Source organism: Vigna radiata, chromosome 4 (assembly GCF_000741045.1).
Source record: "Vigna radiata var. radiata cultivar VC1973A chromosome 4, Vradiata_ver6, whole genome shotgun sequence".
Lineage (NCBI taxonomy): Eukaryota > Viridiplantae > Streptophyta > Magnoliopsida > Fabales > Fabaceae > Vigna > Vigna radiata.
The window spans coordinates 11391461-11412262 of NC_028354.1; the positions used below are offsets into that span (position 1 = coordinate 11391461).

Below are 20802 nucleotides of genomic sequence, written 5' to 3' on the forward strand. Positions count from 1 at the left end.
TTTGGGTTTGAAGCAATGGTCAAACGTTCTTAAAACTGTAATAGTTCTCATTAAGGTAAAGTAAGCTATATTTTGTTCTTGGTAAAATTTATAAAGCATGCATTGATATTGCTTAGGATGTGTAGTTGTAGATATTGGACGTTTATGATTATAATGTTAATAATGTGAATTATTGTTGTTGAGTAAGTGAATTTGATCACATGATGATTGTTGATGTTGAATGATTTTGTGTGAAACTCTAATTGTATGATAAATTGTGTTGTTGAGGTGTTTGATGGCGTTGAATTTGGTTTAATGTGGAAGGGTATTGAATTAGGTTAATTTGTAATTGTTATTAGTTAATTTTGTAGTTTTGGTGTTTGAGTTCTTGAGTTAAGGGCTAGAAATAGGAGATGAAGTCTTAAAATCTTTTTAGATGTGATTTAAGGGTTGTTAGAGTTGTGAAATGGTTGAAATCTATTTTATAAAAGAGGTAGTAATACTCTAGGGATGGTTTAGTTGGTTTTAAAAACATTTTTGGGGGTTTGGAGTGGTGATATTTTGAGTTATAGGTTTTGGATCAAATTAGTCAGTTTATAGGTTATTGATGAGTCATTTATGATTTGTTAAAGTCCTTAAACTACTTAAAAATGAGCTAGAACATGTAGATTTCAATTTTAGTCTGTAAGTTGAGAATTTAGTTGCTTTTTAGGGGACACATTATTGTTAACAATTGATTATTAGTTTAAGATAGGTTATACGTCTTTGTTTAGGTCTAAAATAGTTTATAATCCAACCTAGAAGTGTTAGAAGTTGGTAAAAATGATTAAAATAAGTAATGGGTGGGTTAAGAGTGCTAATTTTGCAATTTTAGTGTTATAGAGTTATACAATTCGACTAGGTGAGGAGAATGTGCTAGCTAGGCGAGTTTAGAGGAGTTCTGACAATGGGTTCCAGAGGCTAGGCGAGTCAACTCACTCAGCTTGGGGAGCTTGCTATTTTGGAGCTTGTTGGGCGAGTATTTGGGGTTTTTGGCAAAAAGTTGTAGAGGTTGAGTGAACCAGCTCACTTAGCTTGGGATGTTTGTTATTTTGCCTCTAGTTGGACGAGTAAAGGCTATTAGTTAGGCGAGTGAGTTTGTGTTCTTGGGTGTTTTTAAATCCTTCTACTTATTTGTATGGTTTTTAAAAGATATATTGGTTTATTGTGTGATCTATAGAAATGTTTAGAACTTATGTTTAAATGGAATGAGGTGTATAAGATTCTTAAGGAGGATTCTTAATGATTGTATCAAAATGTTATAAGTATGAATGTAGGGAGCTCAGTATTGGAGTTCATCTTGACACTCTAATGGTCATCTATTTTCATGCAAAGAGGGGTGAGGCATGTGGTGAGAGTAGTAGGAGGTTTTAGTTTAAGGGTTTTACCTTGGTCTAAGGTGTTAGTTAACAAACTAACCTTTTGTGGTAGCTTGGGATAGGACAACTGTTTCACCACTAAAAAATGCATGAACCGATATTCATACTATATTTGGATGAATTAGGTTATGTTTGTGGTGTGATTTTAGCATGTGTAAAGTTCTTGGGTTGAAATTTGATATATGTTAGAATTTAACTATATTGTATTATTTCTATTTATATTAACTTATCATTTTCTTTGTACTTTGTTGATAAGTCTTGCTTATGATAGTTTGACGAGTGTGAATAGAAAATGATGAGATATTTGTGGAGTAGACTTTGGACGAAGAGAGAACAGATATTTAGTCTTCATTATACTAGTTTTATATATATAGTTTTGTGCTTTGTAATTATGTTTTGTATAATTATAATGAAGCTTTATTTTCTAACATGTTAATTGTTTTATTGTATTAAATGTGTGATAATTCTCTTTTATTTTAATAATATATAATTGGGATTTGATAACATGATTAAAGTTTTTTACTAATATTATAATATGTTTTTATATCGTACTAAAAATCAAATATGCAAATTAGAAACGTGTTTGTTGTTCTTATTGAAAGATAAAATAGAATATATATATATATATATATATATATATATATGAATATCCATTTCAAGTAAGTAGATTCATCCACTCTAGAATCTTATTTAAATGTCAAAACTTAAGCGCAGTTCAATCGCAGAAAAAGAAATTGCTTTAAGTGTGTAAAAACTTTTGAATAATAATAATAATAGTGATTACGGGATGAGTATTTAGTAAAGAATAGAAAAATATTTGAATTATATTATCTCACTACAACAAAAATTGATTTTAATAGGGTTTTATTTAATGTTTTTGAAGTTTTAATATCCGTTAAATACGTTACTAGCAATCTGACTTTCTCCAGATAAAATTAGTGTCGCTAATAAATGATCGGGCACTTTTGAGTAATCCTGGAAAAGCAAAAAATTTTCTGTGGTTTGGTAACCTATAACTTTCCTATGGTTTTAGAATCTGTAAATTACCAACGGTTAATAACTTCCATCACCTACTAACAGTTTCAAACCCGTGTTACACGAGTAATTTTTTTAGTGCTTTTTCTTAGGTTTTCTTTCAAATCCCGTTAATTTTTAGTGCAAAAGTTGTTTTTTTAATGCACGTAATTTTTTTTTATGTACATAAAATACCCGAGACAATTAAAAATGATAAAAAAAAGATAAATATTCTAAAGCAATAGTATTGTTCTGAATATAACATTCACTAAAGGAAATAGGTGCAGAGTTTACAACTTAAAGATAAAATAATGTAAAACAAATAAAAGAATACACTGTAATAGAGATATGAATTTGAATGAAAATGATATTTATGGAACCTTTTTAGTTCTAACCTTAAAGTATAAATTGTGTTTTAAATTAACATCTTAACAGTTTTTTTACAACAAGACACACATGTCATCATTTTATTAGTTTATTTAAATTTATGTTTAAAAAAAGTTTAAATCTCTTTTTGGTCCCTAAGTTATAAACGGATGTTCAGTTTAGTCCCCGTTTTTAAAAATGTAAATATTTGGTCCCTAAGTTATAAAAAATGTATCAAATAAGTCCTTTTTTGACTTGAAATACTGTTTTTGATTGTTTCTTAACAACTACTATATCTTTAGATTACTCTGATTTGTTTCTTAATAATAACAGCACTTTAGATTGCTCTTTGTACTTTGACCATGAACATCAAAAAAGGATTCATTTGATACATTTTTTATAACTTAGGAACCAAAGGTTTACATTTTTAAAAGCGAAGACTAAACTGAACATCCGCTCATAACTTAGGGACCAAAAAGAGGTTTAAACCTTTAAAAAAATATTTGAAAGAACCAAAATGATAGGTATGCCATGGTGAAAAAGTTGTTAAAAAATGTTATTAAATTATACAATTTTTTTATATCTCCTTTTACATTAAAAATAATTAAAGCAAGGATGGTGTGGTTTCTTTGTCCATGCATTTCCTACAAAACACAAACATAGCATTGATGTTTTAAGCCTAAGGTGCAATTTTTTTGTAATGATGGCATAGACTAGAATAGAAAATGCCAACTCACATGCTGATAACTACATTTTATCTGTTATTGGTTAAATTGAATTGTTTCTCTCTAGCCAGCCAATAATAGCTTTGTTGAAGCAATTGGCAAACCGCACCTATGAAGGAGCGTTCGGTTTTGCCAAGTTGCATATTCAAATCTTGCAATTTCTGTTGAATTGCAATTTGAGAGGTCTGAAAGTTTGTGAGAGGGCCCTCTTCTTTTCAAGAACCAATCAACAGGTACTTACATTGACAACGTTTTCATGTTACATGATTGTTGCAATCATATCGTTTTCGTCTTTCTTTGCCTTCCATTTTGTATTCATTTTTTCATCAATGCTACATGATCGTGTTTGGAATACACATCAAGAATTTGGTTCTCCGTGTCGTGAATCACGGACACGGAACACAATTAAATGAACAAGAAAGATAATAGTATCAAAACGTGTTGGAAGCAATTATGTTTCATGCTATCAAAACCTGCATCACATGTGTATGAATCAATGCCGGGGTAATCCCCATATAATTTTATTGGGGCCAAGTAATGGCATCATTTTCAGATTCATGGTTTGCTTCATTAATTGGAAAAGGTAGGTAATTTCCTCCTCCGAAATTCAAATCTTTGCTAGTATTGATTGGTCATTGGTGTTAATCATAATAACCCCTGATGCATAAACAAACCAGGAGTATGTTATCTTTTTCACTTTTTTATTTTAGAAATCACCTGTGTCAAAATAATTATTTTCTGTTTGACTTGTGTGTATAGACACTCAGACACACAAATGCACAAATATGTTGTTTGATGTATAAAAATCGAGGCTTCTACTGTTCTACTATTGCACCAAACCTGATAACATAATGTTTAATTTCAAATACAGTTTGTTGGTTGGAGAAGAAAAGTTATAAGAGGTGCTTTTGACCACTGAACTTTCTCACAAACATTTGCTGTCCAGGTAAGCCAAATGCTCAATAAACCGAAACTCTTAACTTTTGGTATAATATAGTACTGTATTTAATGATTATAACGTGCTTGTGTTATCGAGTTGTTAACTATCATATCATATTTTTATACAGATAACGTAATTTCCAATGTCTCTTTTTTATTCAAGAAGATTATTTTAATTTTTAAATTGCAAATTCGTTAATCATGAATCACTATATCTTTTCCTTTAACTGAAACTTTATAGACAAGGAGGGAAACAGAACAAGCAAAGACATAATAAGAAAAATAGAGATTTCTACAGGTTCTTAAACCAGGAAATCAAGCAAAGTGATATTAGATAGGACAGAAAACAAAATGGTGAGTCAATGAAGAAATCAAGTTCTCAACAGTTTTATCCTAGGCCTCTTGTTCATCAAGCCACACGGGAAATATATCAAGAAATCTTGCATGTTCTTAATAGACAACATAATAACAGAGTGGATTATTGAAAGTTAGATCTGGGTGATTGAGACTTTCCCAAAATATATATTATAATTACAAGGGCATGTCATCCTCCGATTCCAAGAGAAACCAAGAATATGAATACTGATATTAATGCTTAGTACTGTTTTGAATTTGAATATACATATCTATTCTCACTTGAACTTGATCAGTATATAGTTTATCATGCCCTTATATATTTATGTGCGTATAGATTGACAGATGAACAAATAAATTGGTACAAGGATTTCTCATATGCATTTGAGGCAGAAATGACTGTTATTAAGTTTCATACACTTGAAATAATTCTAAAATTTCAACAAGTATAATTGATAGATGATTTGCATGATGATGTAGATCCACTTTGGTGTAAGAAGGAAAAAGGCAGAATGAAAGGATCTGGCAGCAAAGGCAGAGTGACCATGTGCTTGGTGGTAACATTATGCTTAGTGATTGCAGTTTTTTTGGTAATGGTGCTCTTAGCATTTACAGTGTTCAGACCACACGAGCCTGTTAGCAGAGTGGACACCATAAAGATTGCGGACATGAAGCTTGGCATGGACTTTTTTAGCCTGAGTGTGAATGTGAATGTGACTCTGGATGTGGGTGTTTCAGTTGAAAACAGAAATAAATTTGGATTTAAGTACAACAATAGCTCTGCACAACTCAAATATAAGGGGATATTGATTGGAGAAGGCCTTATACCCGATGGAGAGATATCAGGGGGTGAGACCAAGGGAATGAACTTGACACTCACTATTATGGCTGACCGTTTGGCCTCCAGCAATGGGGTCACCAAAGACATTACATCAGGTTCAATGCCCCTCAGCACCTTGGTGAGAATGTTTGGCATGGTCAAAGTCTTAGGCTTTATCAAATTCCATGTGGCTTCCACCACTTCTTGTGATTTCACCCTCAATATTACCAACAAAACAATTCAGGACAACAAGTGCTTATCCAAGGCAATACTTTCAGCTTGATTTCAATGTTAGGTTCTCTCAATCTCAACTCTGTAATCTTTCAAACACTCACCTCTGCAGAGGTTCTCTCAATCTCAGATACACTCTTGGGAAATATCTTTCTTTTTTTTTCATTCTTTTAATCGATGTTCTCCCACTTTGACATACGTGACAGAATATTTTTGTTAGAAAAATATTAAAAAATGATGCAATGGAAGTGATGTAAATACATTTTACCAAACAATGAAAAAAGAGAGAGATTTTACCTCAACATCAAAGTAATTATATTATACTTGAACCATACCTTTTTGGGAAATAAGATTTGAACAAACTACCTACTAAAGTACGTGTTTTTCTTTTTGTCTCCACCTCTGTCCTTATATAGATGATAATCCCAAAAATAGTATTGGCCTTTCCACATATAACCCATTAATTGAGTGAAGATAATAGGACCACCAGTCTCAACAATCTTAGAATTCAAGATTGATTAAATTCTCTATATAAGGAATTTAAGAACACTGATTAAATTAACTAATTTATCGATTCTTGTGGATTAATTAAAAGAGTCAGAAAGTAGAGTGATAAAAAGAGTAAAAATAATTTAAGAAAAAGATGTCTAAAATACTTATTTATATATTTGATTATCCTTTTTTAAATATTTTAAATACTCATGCTATTTTTCATATTTAAAAGTCAGCAGTCTCCTCCATACTCATAGTTACAGTAGATCTAACCTAAATCGAATACGCTCATTGCAAGCTGACCTATATACAGTACTGCTAATTTAAATACAATTTTTATAGATACTTTCAATAATATTCTCTGATTAAAATTAGAATGTTATTTCAATGATAAATACTAAAGGTTCATATCTAATGCTTACTGAAGAAAACTCTGCATACCAAGAATACTTAAAAGTTTTCTTTTTTAAAGTGTATTATTTTGAACAATACTTAAATGCTTAGATTCGAATATGTTAAATTCTAATCATAAAACATAATATAAAGTTGAAATTTTCCGATTTTGATATACATGAATAAAGAAGAGACTGTTACTGTAGTTATCAAAGAAAAAAAAACTCTTTTGACAGTTGGGACACGGCATGGCTTACCGGGCATTAAGTTGAGTCTGCAATTCTTCATACTGCTAATTAATACTAAGCATTAACATCATTGGACCCCCACAACTTCCAACTACCTTAAGATATAGTAATTAGTACACTATTATTATTGTGGTTGGAACTCATATATAGGCCATTCATGGCCAACAAAATCCCATTTCTAGATCTAATCTTCCCACTTGCCTGTGTTGTGCAACCTCTGTTGGGTCACCACAATGTCTGAATCAGCACCAAAACAAGAAGAGATCATGACAGAAGCTCAAAAGAACCAGGACCAGGAGCAAGTGGTGGTGATTTCACAGAAAAAGCTCAAGAGGAGAAGAGTTTGTGTAATGGTCACTGGGGCAGTGCTGTTACTGCTGATTGTGGTAGTGATTGTGGCAATCATCTTGGCCTTTACCTTGTTCAAGACCAAAGAGCCAAGGACTCAGCTTGTGTCTGCCACTTTGGAGGGTATAAGTCCCCGTGTCTCATTTCCTGCCATTGACATAAAGATCAATGTCACTCTTGATCTCAAGGTCCAGGTTGAGAACAGAAACCGTGCTAGTTTCAAGCATGATGGGGGAAAGAGTGTGTTGCTGTATAAGGGAAAAGAGGTTGGAGAGACAGACATATACCCTGGTTTGATTCCTTCAAGGGGGTCTGCGATACTACCATGCAGACTCACACTTCAGGCAGATGAACTAGCTTCCAACTTGACCAGTTTTCTCGGGGATGTAATTGGAGGAGATATCTCTATGGACACCGTTACTAGGATTCCTGGAAGAGTTACCTTCCTCGGATTCATCAAAAAACATATTGTTGCAAAGTCCTATTGCCAATTCACTGTTAGTTTTCCTGACTTCAAGATTACAAACCAAAATTGCAAGAGTAAGGCCAAGTTATGAGCAGATTCCTAGGTTATATATATACACATATGTGGTCGTATTGATAGTTCAGACTATAGTTTGTCACTATGAGAGGAGTGTTACATAAATAATAGTTACATACATTTGTATACATGTTGATTTTTAGTTTTATGCTTGTCTCTTGGAAGTTAGTTTCAGTTTTGTGAGTTTTGAGAACACTGTTTCCTGGAGTACTATTTATATGTTGTGCTTGTTAATTCTGTTCTTTGAATAGAGATCATGAAAAAAGGGAAAATGTTCTTGAATGAAAGAGGTCTGCAATCTTGTTTTTACATGTGATTCGATATTATAAAATTTCCCTTTAGAATAACCAGATGAAGCTTGGCTTCAGTTTTCCTGATACACTTTAAATTGTATAAATAGGCACAAGAGAACAAAAATGAGATACAGGGCACGTCAAAATTGAGTTACCAATGAAGGGGTTGAGTTAATATCACGTGTCATACTTCATTCAGTAAAAATCAGGCTTCTTAGTTTACCTTACAGGAAAGCATCACCCATATTTAAGTGCAGACGCCTGAAGGAGAGATTCTTCATTGATATTTATTTTGTCTTATAGGTCAGTCTTAGTTCTAAACTAATGTAACTGTTGTTAGCATCATTGCTGTTTTTGATGCATAATATTTTTTTTTTTCGCTTAACGTTAATTAAAAATGATTTTCTATTGATGAAAGTTAGGATTGTTTTTCAATTAGAGTTGATCAAGATTATTTATCAACCAATATTAATAATGATTTTCTTGACCAACATTGTAAGTGCTATTTTCTAACTGATTGCAACTAAGCTTTTTTTTTTTTTTCTTTATCGACTTCAATATAAAACTGTTTTTGAATATATGTAAGTCAAGATTTTTTAACTAGCAAATATAAATATTTTCTAGTTAAAGTTGTTTTGATCATCGTTAAAATATTTTATCAAAAGAAAAAACATTAAAATTTAATTTTAAATTGATTTATTTAAATAAAATATTTAGAAAATTAAACATGAAAATCAATCAAATTTTATATATATTTAAATCTCCTAAAATATATCAAAGTTTCTATCCCAACACCTTACACCATTTATTACATTATTGGTAGATTATTGGAAACAGTTGGCATTTAGAATGAATGAAGACTTAGTTTATGGGATGCCAATGCAATCATACCAAGAGCAAAGGCATCGAAAACACCATTCTCTGCCGTTTGATTAAAAACCTATAACCATCATAAATTATTCATTATCCCACTTCCACGTAAATGTCTCTTGCTTTCATGTAATGAAAGTCATAGAATCCCACTCGCCTATTACCGACCTTCATGTTTGGATAATTTTTTTAAAAAAAATTACGCTTTTTATTCATTTACGTAAAAGTTAATATATATATATATATATATATATATATATATATTTTATTGATTATTTTATTTAAAATTTTACCTAAATTAATTTTTTTTATTGTAATTTTCCTATAAAGTTTATAACTTGTCATATTCTTGGGTTAGTTAGGAGTTGTTGATGAGAATGGGCCAACTCTTGGGCTGTTTTTGATCCACCTTTACCCATTCTTGAATACAACGAATACATCCTTTAGTATAAATAAGGTAAGGGAGAATTCAAATATGGCATATGAATTCAATAAATGTTTTAGATGAAGTTGATTGATGACTTTAGGTCAAGTCAATGACTCATTTTCAAAAACCTAACTCAACTCAAGCCTTTCGTTTCATCTAGATAAAGAAAAACAAACTCAAGTGGCCTTATCAAAGTCAACTATGATCAATATTAAAGCCATCGTTGTGAAAAGTTTTTAATGAGTTTGTCTTTCCCTCCCTCTCTTTCTTTTTATTCATTTATTTATTATTTTTCTATTCTAATTTATCAAGACAAAAATGACAAATTTATGCAAAGAAACTCTTTGACACGTTCATAAATAAAAAATAAAATGATGAGAGTGCATGCATGAAAAAGAAAAAAGAAAGAATATATGTGGAATAATAGAATGAAGTTACTATAAATAGAAGAAGCAATGGAATAAAGAATGTGTGGAGAAAAGGTCGTGAAGAACGGAAAGGAAGGAAGAGTCCCGTTTGGCGGGCCAAGGAACGCGCGTTATCTCATATAATATACCACCCAGATTAAGGAACATCCCTATACAACAAACCAGAACACACAGCAACGTTAATTTTAACGAACAAACACGAATCCATGATCCATTAACCCAACCAAAAACCTCAATTACGAATCCCAATAACTCTCCTCCACGCGCAGCCACTCCGCAGGGTGGTAATGGGACCGGAGAAGATCTCCCTCGCCGCGCCCTCGCCCTCCTTCCGCCTTCGGTGCAAGAGCCTGAACTCGCTCCGCCTCCGCCGCATCTTCGACATGTTCGACAAGAACGGCGACTGCATGATCACGGTGAGCGAGATCAGCCAGGCGCTGAGCCTCCTGGGCCTGGACGCGGACATGGAGGAACTGGAGACCATGACGCAGTCGTACATCCGCCCCGGGAACGAGGGCCTGACCTACGACGACTTCGTGAGCCTGCACGAGAGCCTGGGCGACACCTACTTCGGGTTCGTCCAAAGCGAAGAAGAGGAGCAGCAGGAGTCGGACCTCTGGGAGGCCTTCAAGGTGTTCGACGAGAACGGCGACGGCTACATCTCCGCCAGGGAGCTTCAGGTGGTCCTCGGCAAACTGGGCCTGGTGGAAGGCAACATGATAGACAATGTCCACCGCATGATTGGGTCTGTTGATACCAACCACGATGGGCGCGTTGATTTCTACGAGTTCAAGGAGATGATGCGCGCCACCATTCTCCCCAGTTCTTAATTTTCTTCTGTAGTTCTAAATGTAATTGTATGAGTTTTTCTCTATGTTAGGGACTCCCACCTTCGTTTTGTACAACATTCATTAAATACTCTCTTTTCGCAAACAAAACTCACTTCTCTATGTCATTGTAATATTTGTTTCGTAACATGTTCGAACTCGTAGGTTTCAATCAACGTTGCTGGATGAGGTTCAATAAGTTTTGGTTTTTTTATGGTTTTTTATGGTTTTTTTACTTCACCACAAGTCATTTTTCCGGTAACGATGGTAAATAGCTTCGTGTGTGTAAAAAGAAATGACGGATGCGTAAAAGACTACGTTCTTCAGTGAGGCGGCAAATTTACAAAACGATAATAATACTTTGACACGACAAGGGTTACAAATGTTTTGAGAACAAATTAGTTGATGATTTTTGTGTGTTTTTTACTGCTTCGTCTAATAAGATTCAAACTTTGTGTTATATTTATCTTAAATTGTTGTGCCTATGAAAGCATGGAAGAGGGCCTGCTGCATCACACATTGACAGATTACTCCTTTGAACTTGAGTAGCAATTTCGTTGCTTGTACAAGCCAGGTGACGTATGTTAAATCTGATTTTTAGTTTATTTGGCATTGGTTGTATTAAAAATTGACTCATACATTTCCACTAATTATTTATAATTTTGTACACGATTTTGAAAGTTGGAAACATGGTATTGTTTTTGACAGAATCCTTTCCTAGGGTATAAAAATTCTTTGAAATGTTGATTATATTACAAGTCGTGAAATTTTCGATTAAAAAGTAATATAAGCATTGATATTTAAGTGAGCTTGTTTCCATGTCAATACTTTTGTTATTTGGATTGAAATTTTACTATTTTAGAGTTTGTGGTAGAAGAAAATTAAAGCTGTGATCAAATTTTCTTAATTTTTTAAGTGGATGAACTTAATTGACTAAAAAAGATGGACTAAAACTTTTGTAGTGGTAGCTAAAGAAATAATAGAATACAATTGTGCTTTTCAAAAAATGATAAACATTTCACTTATTCATTATTTTTCCATTCTTTATAAATGCCAAAAAATTGTCTTTCTAATTTCTTATTTGTAATTTATGTTTTGGAATTTAACAACTAATCTCAAAAATGAAAATGAAAATTCTCGTAGTACATTATAAATGTCACTTATTAAGTTATGCAAATGTTTAACATTATTTTTTCTTCTTTTATGCATTAGTGATTATTTTGTTTTGTAAATGTGGATTGTAGTCCTTTATTTTGTTTTCTCATCTTAAAGAAAAGTTCGTGAATTATAATTTTGAAGCAGGTCGAGCTCCAGAGGTTTGTGGTCGGGTTCTTTCAGAACGTGGCTGAGCTCTTTCAGCAAGTCATCGAGCTGCCAAGGTGCACAAGTGACTTGACAAGGTGCACAACCGAGCTCTTTAGTGATTCTGTCGAGTTAATTGGAGTGCTTCAGTCGAGCTCTTTAAGTGTTCATGTCGAGCTCCTACATAGAGTGGACCAAGTTATGTAGAGTTGGACTCCTTAGTGTATGGTCGGGTTGTTTTAATTTGTTGCATTGCTTTACATTTCCCTTGAATTCCCAAAGTATGTGTAGTGATTATTTAGGTTTTGTTCATGCCATGCGTGTTGTTTTAATTTAGATTCAAATTATTTAGTTTAATTGGATTTTTTTGTGGTTTGTTGGGAGGACATTATCAGCTAGGTTGCCATGATCCTTAGTGATTTTGCCAAGCTCATATAGGAAGTGAACTGAGTTGCCAAGGTGCGTAAGCCGGGCTGAGCATAGATTCAACCTAGTTGATGAGCTGACCACAAATTCAATGACTACTAATATCAATATTTGTTGTTATTTTTTTATTTATGGTGATGTAGGACAAGCATAAACTCACAATCATATTGCATTGGTAGTTCTCTTTGGAATATATTATTTGAAATAAGAGGTTGGTGGCATTAGTAATATATATTACAGTTTCGTGGCACTATAATTTTTCTTTTATGGCGATGTAGTAAAAGCTCTAACTTCCTTGCAATGGAAATTATTGGCAAGGAGGTTTGAATGGAAATTATGATTATTTTTTTTATTATTTTTTGATTTGTTGAACTTATGTGTTTAACATGTTCAATTATTTACTATGATATGTAGGTCTATCTATGAAATTCGTGCAAGACAAATTACTTGGCACATGTCAATAGACTATTAATGGATGGGCAAAAGTCATGTATAAAGTCAAATCTGTTTGCATGACTATTGTCCATTATTGTGAAGGTCAAAATGAGTGCGTCATTACTTCGGGAATTGTGTAGTAGGTTGTTAGAGAGGAGGGGAGGATTTCAAGTTAGATCTGTGTTTATTCCATTTACAAAGTTAGATGTTTACTTAGGTTTGGGGCTTAGGGTTGATGGAGAAAGGTTTGAGTTGTTTAAAAAAGATATTGATTGTCATACTAGGAGATTGTTTAATACAATTAATGTTAGTGTACACAATGTTTATGAAGAACTTGAAAAGCGTTTGAAAGGCCACAAAGTGGTTGATATTTGCAAATTATACATACTGTTAAGGTTGAGTGAGTTTTTCTTCCCAAATAGATCTGAAAAAGTTCATGTTAGGTTATTAAAACTATTAGATAATTTATCATGATTAGAAAGTAAAACTGGGGAGTGTTATTTATAAGTATTTGATTTCTAGTTTATGTGATGCTACATTGTTTGAAAGGAAGAAATATAATAGATCACATTGTCATGTTGTTGGTTGTGTCTTTGCGTTGTAGGTAAATTTGTATGTTTCTTACAAAATTGAATATTGTATAATTTTCTTAGTGTTAGTTCTTTTACACTTATTATTTTTGTAACATAGATTTGGGCTTTGGTCAAAAGAAGTTGGCTAAAAGAAAAACATGTTTTCCTAAAATTCTTCATTGGATTGATGTTAAAATTGGTAAAGCAGAACTTGAAAAAGCTTTTCTCATTAATGAAGTGAGATAACAATTGCTTCAATTAATTACTTTTTATGGATTCTTTGTTGATTTGAATATGATGTTTGTGTTTATTTTGTTTTGGAAAGGTGATTTTTGAGGTTTTTGTATCAAATGAAGAGATGTGTAGTCACATTTTTAAAGAAGCCTTTCATGGACTTCATAATGGTAGAGTGAAGAAGAACATCTAAAGAGAATGTTTGTTTGATCTTATTGCAGAAAAACAAGCATTGGTTGTTATGGTTGTTGGGCAAGAAAATTCCATTGTGAAGCTTGAGAAAGTGGTAGAGAAGTTGAAATGTTTATTGTATAGAGGCAATGGAAGATAGATGATACTTGTACTCTATTTTAGAAGTCAAATTTAGTGAACTTATAACATGAGATACTAGGTGATGATATTAAAAAAAATATGATGTTAGAGCTGCTGATGTTTTAGTTGAACAAGACATGGACAAAGAAAATCTAACTTGTACACGCATTTTTAAAGGCTTTACCTTGGAAGCTTGTAAAAAATGTTGTTTTAAGAACCTCGTGGACAAGAATATTAAGGAAAAATCATTGGCCCATTGAATAAGTAATGCATTTCTTTTATCTTGGAAGATATCTTTTAGTTCATATATAATCTTATCAAGCACATTAGTCATTTTCTATAACCTTAAGTGAAATGTTCGATGAATACAAGTGAAAATCATGGTCCATTTATGTTTATTAAGCACTTGATTGAATTGATTTGGTTTCATTTGCCAGGTTGGTTTTGATGAAGCATGATTCATGTGGTAGAATTTTCATGATGAAGATTTCATTCCTTTTAGTTATTTAATTTTAATGAAATTCATTTGTAATCAGCTTAAGTATAAATGGGTATCTGTTTAGAATGTGTACCTCATGTAGCCACCTAATTAATAAGAGATATAAACTAACTTCAAAATATTAAAGTGACTACTGTAATTTTTTGTTATTTCAATAATACTTACGATTCAATTACTAGAGAATACTTCATAATCATAACATAGAAACACAAGACACACACTGAAATAAATGAATTGTAAATCACTATGCATATTCATCCAATGCCACATGGGATGTAAATATGAATGTAACTGGCCAAGTACCACAAAAAATAGTAAATATTGTGCACAAAACAAAAGTTGTTTAAGCTGAAACAGTTGGCCAATTATAAAAACTTAAAAGCAGAATGTGAAATTACAAACGAACCTTCATAATTAATTTTTAATTATTAAGCGATGGCAAAAAATGCCCAAGGCCGACTAGGCTGGCAACCCCAACAAGGCCGACAATCTTGATTAGTTCAAGCAAGCCCGGTTAGGCCATCCAATATGTTACACAACTGACCACTGAGTTATACATCTCAGCCAATGTGTCATATAGCCCAATCAGGTTATCATACATGTCGACAAAGGTGTGAAACAAGTCAGCAAAGGTTTGTGAAATCCATTCAATAAGGGTAAAGTCCTATAATTTTTGTATGTGAACATTAATTTTGGCTAAAGTAACCACTTCTTTGAAAGGATATAAGCAAAAGTTGTCATTCGGTATATGTGTGGAAGGTAAACGTCACTGTTAAATATGATAGTAGCAAAAAATGACTAATACTTTCATTGAAATCTAACACGACTTTAATTCTTTTGTGATGTTCTTAGCTACATGTCATTTACAAGCACTATCATAATTTTAGATTTTTATTGTTTGTCCATGCTATGATGTTAAAAAAGGATGTCGATATTTTATTTTGGACATTTGGGTGTTGCGTATGTCATTGTGTAAGGATGTTAGCAGTGACACAAATCCAGAGGATGATACACTCGGATACTTTTCATGACATGTAAATATATTTACGACCTAATAAATGTGATATGTTTAAAATATGAATTTATAATGGAAGAAAACCGGTTCATATGAATTGATTGTTGTGTTATGTGTGTTTACGGTGACATCAATATTGTTGTTCAACGTTGTATTTGGTATGTTGAACAATGTTTCCTATATCAATAGTCGGTACCATTTTAGTTTCAATTCTACTATTTTGAAATTGTTAACACTAACAAGTGATTAAAGATACCTTACTGCAGTTTGAATGGATGTTTGACTTTTAGATTTCGTTGATGGTTTTTTTCGTGATAGACTCTCGGAAGTGGATTGCAACCTTTTTGTCCTAGGTCGACCTTTTGCTTAATAGATTTAGGGCTTTGGATTTCAACATTATTTGTATTTTTGTTTGCATGATCAATTATTTCAATATGATGAAGGTCATGTTGTAATGTGTGGATGTTGTTGTTGATTGTTTGGTGACAGTGGATTTTGTAGGCCATGTTTATTGGCGAATGACCTAAGGTCGTCAACCAATAATTGTGTCATCTTTGTTGTCTCACAGACAATCTCATCAACCTTACCAAAAGTCTTGCATAAGTTATCATAACGTTCATTGTATGTTGTTGTAATATACATATATTTTCTCCAAACATTTTTACACCATCTTGTCAGTATGTACTTTGTAGGAAGCTCTGTGACTCACTTTTGTGCAAGCACATACACAACGTCTACATACAATGCTCCTGAACTCAATAGTAAACAATTACAACTGACATCAATTGTGTCTCGATCAAAGGAAACCATAAATACCCTCTTTTACTTTATTTCATTATGAATGGAGTTCTTTGTCACCTTGTATAAGCACGAATTTTGCCAACAACCACACCATCAATAAAACAATTAATTTTACCTCTAAATTTTGATTATATTTCAGCAAACTTTACATGTGTGTAATGCTTTTGGAATTATCACTTTATCAGTGATTGTGACCTGCATGGAAGGGTTGTATTTAACGACAAGTCAACTTTAGACACTTTTTTTTTTGTTTTGTGCTATAGCGCATTGTCATATTGTTTAAAAAATTCTTGTAGATTTGTTTGTGAATTAATATATCAATCAAAAAAGACATTCATGTTCTTGCTTCTTTAAGTTATTGACATGCTGGCCTAAAAGTTGTTTCTTAGGTCGCAAGGAACCCATTTTTGTCGTTCCTCATAAAGTAAAAAAAGTCATTCATTGTTGTGGATTGAAAAGATTGTTATCATTCTTTCTCATCCAAAAACAAAATTATCAATTGAATTAGAATTATAAACAACTTCCTTTAATCGTCACTTGATGTCTTTGTAAGTGAAATATCCTTGTAACTTCTCTGGTATTTTTTTCATTATATTCCATAGAAACCACCTGTGACGAGTGTTAGGAAAGACGAGTTCTATTGTTTTCTTCATGACTTTGCACTAATCGGTAACAATTCCTTGGGGTGCGATGTTGGACTGCCCTAAAACAAAGAACTAAATAGCCAAACAAATAACTATGTGTCATCTAAAGATAACAAACCACAACCTAACAATATAGATTAACCATGATTGTTGACACCGATGAAAAGGGAAAATGTCAAGTCGTACTTTTTCATTAAGTATGTTGTGTCAAAAGATATGACATCGCCAAAATACTCATAAGCTACCCTACTACGTGCATATACCTAAAACACATTAAGTACTCAATTGTCATCATTGACATCTATGTAGCAAAAAAAAATCCTTATTTAATTCTTTCATTGAGGAAAAATGGTTTAAGAGTGTCTTAACATCACCATCCTTTAATAACACACTTTCCTGTTTAGCAACATAATTTTTAACATCTTGTTCCACAAACTTCATGTTATTGTAACATCTTGTAGCACAAACCAAAGATTAAAAACTCTTATTAATCCTAACTCTTGCCTCGACATTCAAGTCTAACGTCTTATTTCTCGAAACAATCTTAACTTCGTAGGACTAAGATCGTGACTATAAACATCAAGGAATGTCGAAATGTACCACTTATGATATTTCCCTGTAACAATGATGCGTGTTGTGAGCTGTGTCTGACATCCATTCATTTTATTCTGAAGGGGGGAGGGGGGGTGACATATTTTCTAGCCCTTCAACACACCATCATGAAGTAACATAATTCATTCTTGTTTTTCTTCCTTGAACTTCATGTTTGAATTCCAAAAACCTTTGATATTGCGTATTGTCTACAAAATTACTTCATTTGATCAACCGTTTCAAAAACCATTATAATTGTTGGAGTAATTGACTTGAGTGAAGATTCCTGTTCATTAAATTGTTGCTTTGTATTTTCATCTTCTTCATGAAATTAAATATCATCCAAAGATATATTTATATCCTCCATTTACTTATAATTTCACCAAATACCATGACCATCCACACACACCATTGTTAGTAAAGCATCATAGTTTTAAAAACATCACACATTTAATCCTTAAAAAGTTTACGTTATAACATATTTCACAATAAAACCTATTTGACATTAAAAGAACTTCCACTTGGATGTGAAAACCTATATACCACTAAAAGCATTGTTGGTTACTGTCCCCAACCACAAGACAATATGAAAAATATAAATCCAAACAATAAATAACCTCAACAACATTCCAGATAACACAACATACAATTGTAAAGATTGAGATCAATATAAGTGACTTAATAACATTCATGAATACATTCAATGACTTCATTTTCTACCATTGTTAGGGTTTGTGACTTGTGAACAACTTCTTTGTGTTCAAAACAATCTTCCTAATATTTCATTTCAATACAAAGATAAAAAAAGTAGGTGAAGGGTTCAATTGTGACAGTGACATTAAATGCATTAGTCATTCCAAGACTTCTATCACAAACTATCATAGTTAATGCATAAGAGAGGTATATATGTAAATACAAATCTTCCTTATAAAAGGCAATGTTGTCAGCATGGTAAACTTTGCTTTCCAAGATTGTTTTACTTTAAGTATTTAAGGTTTTTGTTACATTTTTTTTAAGTATGAATAATTAATGTCTTTGTTTTCACTTTTAAGTACTTACTTTAGCAAATAAAATTTTACTTTATGAAAAAAAATAGATTAAAAAACATGAGAAATTGTCTCTTTATGTTCAAAAGTTGATCTATTTTTTTTTGTTTTCTCTTGAATCACAACCTAGTCAAGAAATTAAGGAAAAAAAGTTCTTCCTCCAACATAAAGCAAACTAATATATTCAAAAACCCATAATTGTAAATGAAATCACAATAGTTAAAAATCTTTAAAACTTAACAAAATTTAATCTTTAACAAAACTAAAAAATATAAAAACACACCCATAAAATTGTAATACAACCAACTAAATGTAAAACTTCATTGTAACTTTTGTTGTAGTATTTATGGGATACCCTATTCAAACTACATCCAATCAAACTATGTACGACATCACCTAACTATACAAATTTAATTCATGTAGGTTTTCTAATTTACTAAATGGGACACTCATAATAACATCACAGTTCCTAGGAAAATAAAAAAACTCAAAATAATTTTAAGCTTAAATTTAATAATTAAGCAAATTTAAATTTCTTTTACATAAGGATCCCGTTATTTTGACACCCTATATTTGACATTCATTTGACACTGCTACGTGTCTACGTGCTATTGGGTATTTTGATTTTATATTTTTTTCAAAAATTTGGCCTGAAAAATGGAGAGGTTTTCAGAGAATTTGGATTCCTATTCTACCCCTCGGCATTTTCAGTGTGACAGATTGCTTCTCTCTCACATTTGGTCGTCTCCCATCGTGGTCTCCAGTACTCGCTCACACTTTCGTCGTCTCCAGTGCTCTCCAGTGCTCTGAAATGGCACGTTTCGGATTGGACCTTCGTTGGACCAAGGTAAATACCTTTGTTGTCGGTTTGGGTATTTGGATTTATGTTTGGGTATTTGGTTTTAGGTTTGGGTTTTAGGTTTGTTGTGGTTTCTTGTGGGTTGTCTCTCGTTGTTTGTTATTTGATTTGGTTTGTTATTTTCTTATGGACAGTTGAGCGTGCGTCATTCATTTTTAACTATGTATATTAGCACTCTCAACGAACGGTTGACAGAGGAGCAAAGGGAAGTCATCTCCAAGACTCCATTTTTTTGGTTTTTAGAGTTCAGTGGTAAAGTCATATTCAATACTAAACTTTTGCGTGAGTTAACCAAGACATGGGTGGATTCGACCAACTCTTTTATTATTGCAGAGAAGCATTTCAATATCAATGAAAATGATTTTTGTTCAGGAATAGGATTGAGTTTAGATGGTGAAAGTATAAACTTGAAGCATTCTTCAGTGGGTAATAGTAAATGTGTGAATGTCTTAGAGGCAGAGTTGGAGGCAGAGAAGGGTAGAACAACACCTAAAAGGTCAACTACAGATGATGGTGTCCAAAGTGCAGAACGTCCACCACCATTTAGTGATGATGCATTTGTTTCACCTGTTGGAGTGTCGACCGAGGAAGTGGGTGGAATGTGCAAGAATGAAGAACGTGCAATGTCTGCAAATGCACCGGGTGGAATGTCCAACAACCAATTAGAGCTGAAACATTATGTTAGGATTGGTTCAAGAAGGCGATTTAAGAGCCAAGCACTTAGGACACCATACACAGGAAATGTAGTAGTTAGGAAGACAAATGAGTAACTATTGTACTAGACTTCAGTGTTAGGACAAGAAAAAGATCGTGTAATTATAATATTTGGTTCAATATATAGAACAGTAATCTTTGTTTCATTACATAGCTTGTACATCCAAACAACCAGAGAATTAATATATTAATTTACGTATGCTTTGCTTTATGTTTTGTAGTGAAGGGGAAAATTTACTTTAATGAAGTACTATAATAGTATGTTATCAGCTCTAAGACTGGTTATTGGATGATTGTACTTGTATTGAAGTTTCAATGTTGTTATTGTGAACTTTTATAGTTTAGTAAGATCTAATGTAATGTTGTTATTGTAATCATTGTTTTGATATGAATGAATTCACCACTATTTATTTTGTTAAACAAGTCAAGTTGTCTTCAAAAACACCCAAAACTGACCAGTGGTCCCCCACGTTGCCACAGGTGGCTCCTTCAATTCAACAGGATGTCCAAAACAGCATTATGACTCACGTAATCGATTACAAGCCTCTTGTAAACGATTACAAGAGTGTTTTTTGTGGCAGAGTACACTAAAACTCACCAAGGTTCAGTTTAAAACCCTGGGTGGGACCCCTCTACATC

General features: G+C 32.6%; 3 protein-coding genes across 4 annotated transcripts; all 3 read left to right on the forward strand.

Moving 5' to 3' along the window:
- Positions 1-3469: 3469 nt before the first annotated feature.
- Positions 3470-5992, forward strand: LOC106759094. 2 transcript variants are annotated; one of them, XM_014642103.2, is made up of 3 exons: positions 3470-3735; positions 4374-4448; positions 5276-5992. In XM_014642103.2, the coding sequence occupies exon 3, from the start codon at positions 5308-5310 to the stop codon at positions 5896-5898; it is 591 nt and encodes a 196-aa protein (XP_014497589.1). In that variant the 5' UTR covers positions 3470-3735; positions 4374-4448; positions 5276-5307; the 3' UTR covers positions 5899-5992. The 2 variants fall into 2 exon arrangements, with proteins under 2 accessions (XP_014497589.1, XP_022635243.1); XM_022779522.1 differs by lacking the exon at positions 4374-4448.
- Positions 5993-7139: 1147 nt separating this feature from the next.
- LOC106758830 lies at positions 7140-8177 on the forward strand. Its single transcript, XM_014641823.2, has one exon. It carries the CDS (start codon positions 7213-7215, stop codon positions 7882-7884), a length of 672 nt encoding a protein of 223 aa, XP_014497309.1. The 5' UTR covers positions 7140-7212; the 3' UTR covers positions 7885-8177.
- Positions 8178-9888: 1711 nt separating this feature from the next.
- On the forward strand, positions 9889-10923 carry LOC106758988 (calcium-binding protein CML42). The gene has a single exon (XM_014642001.2). The coding sequence runs from the start codon at positions 10174-10176 to the stop codon at positions 10714-10716; it is 543 nt and encodes a 180-aa protein (XP_014497487.1). The 5' UTR covers positions 9889-10173; the 3' UTR covers positions 10717-10923.
- Positions 10924-20802: the final 9879 nt, after the last annotated feature.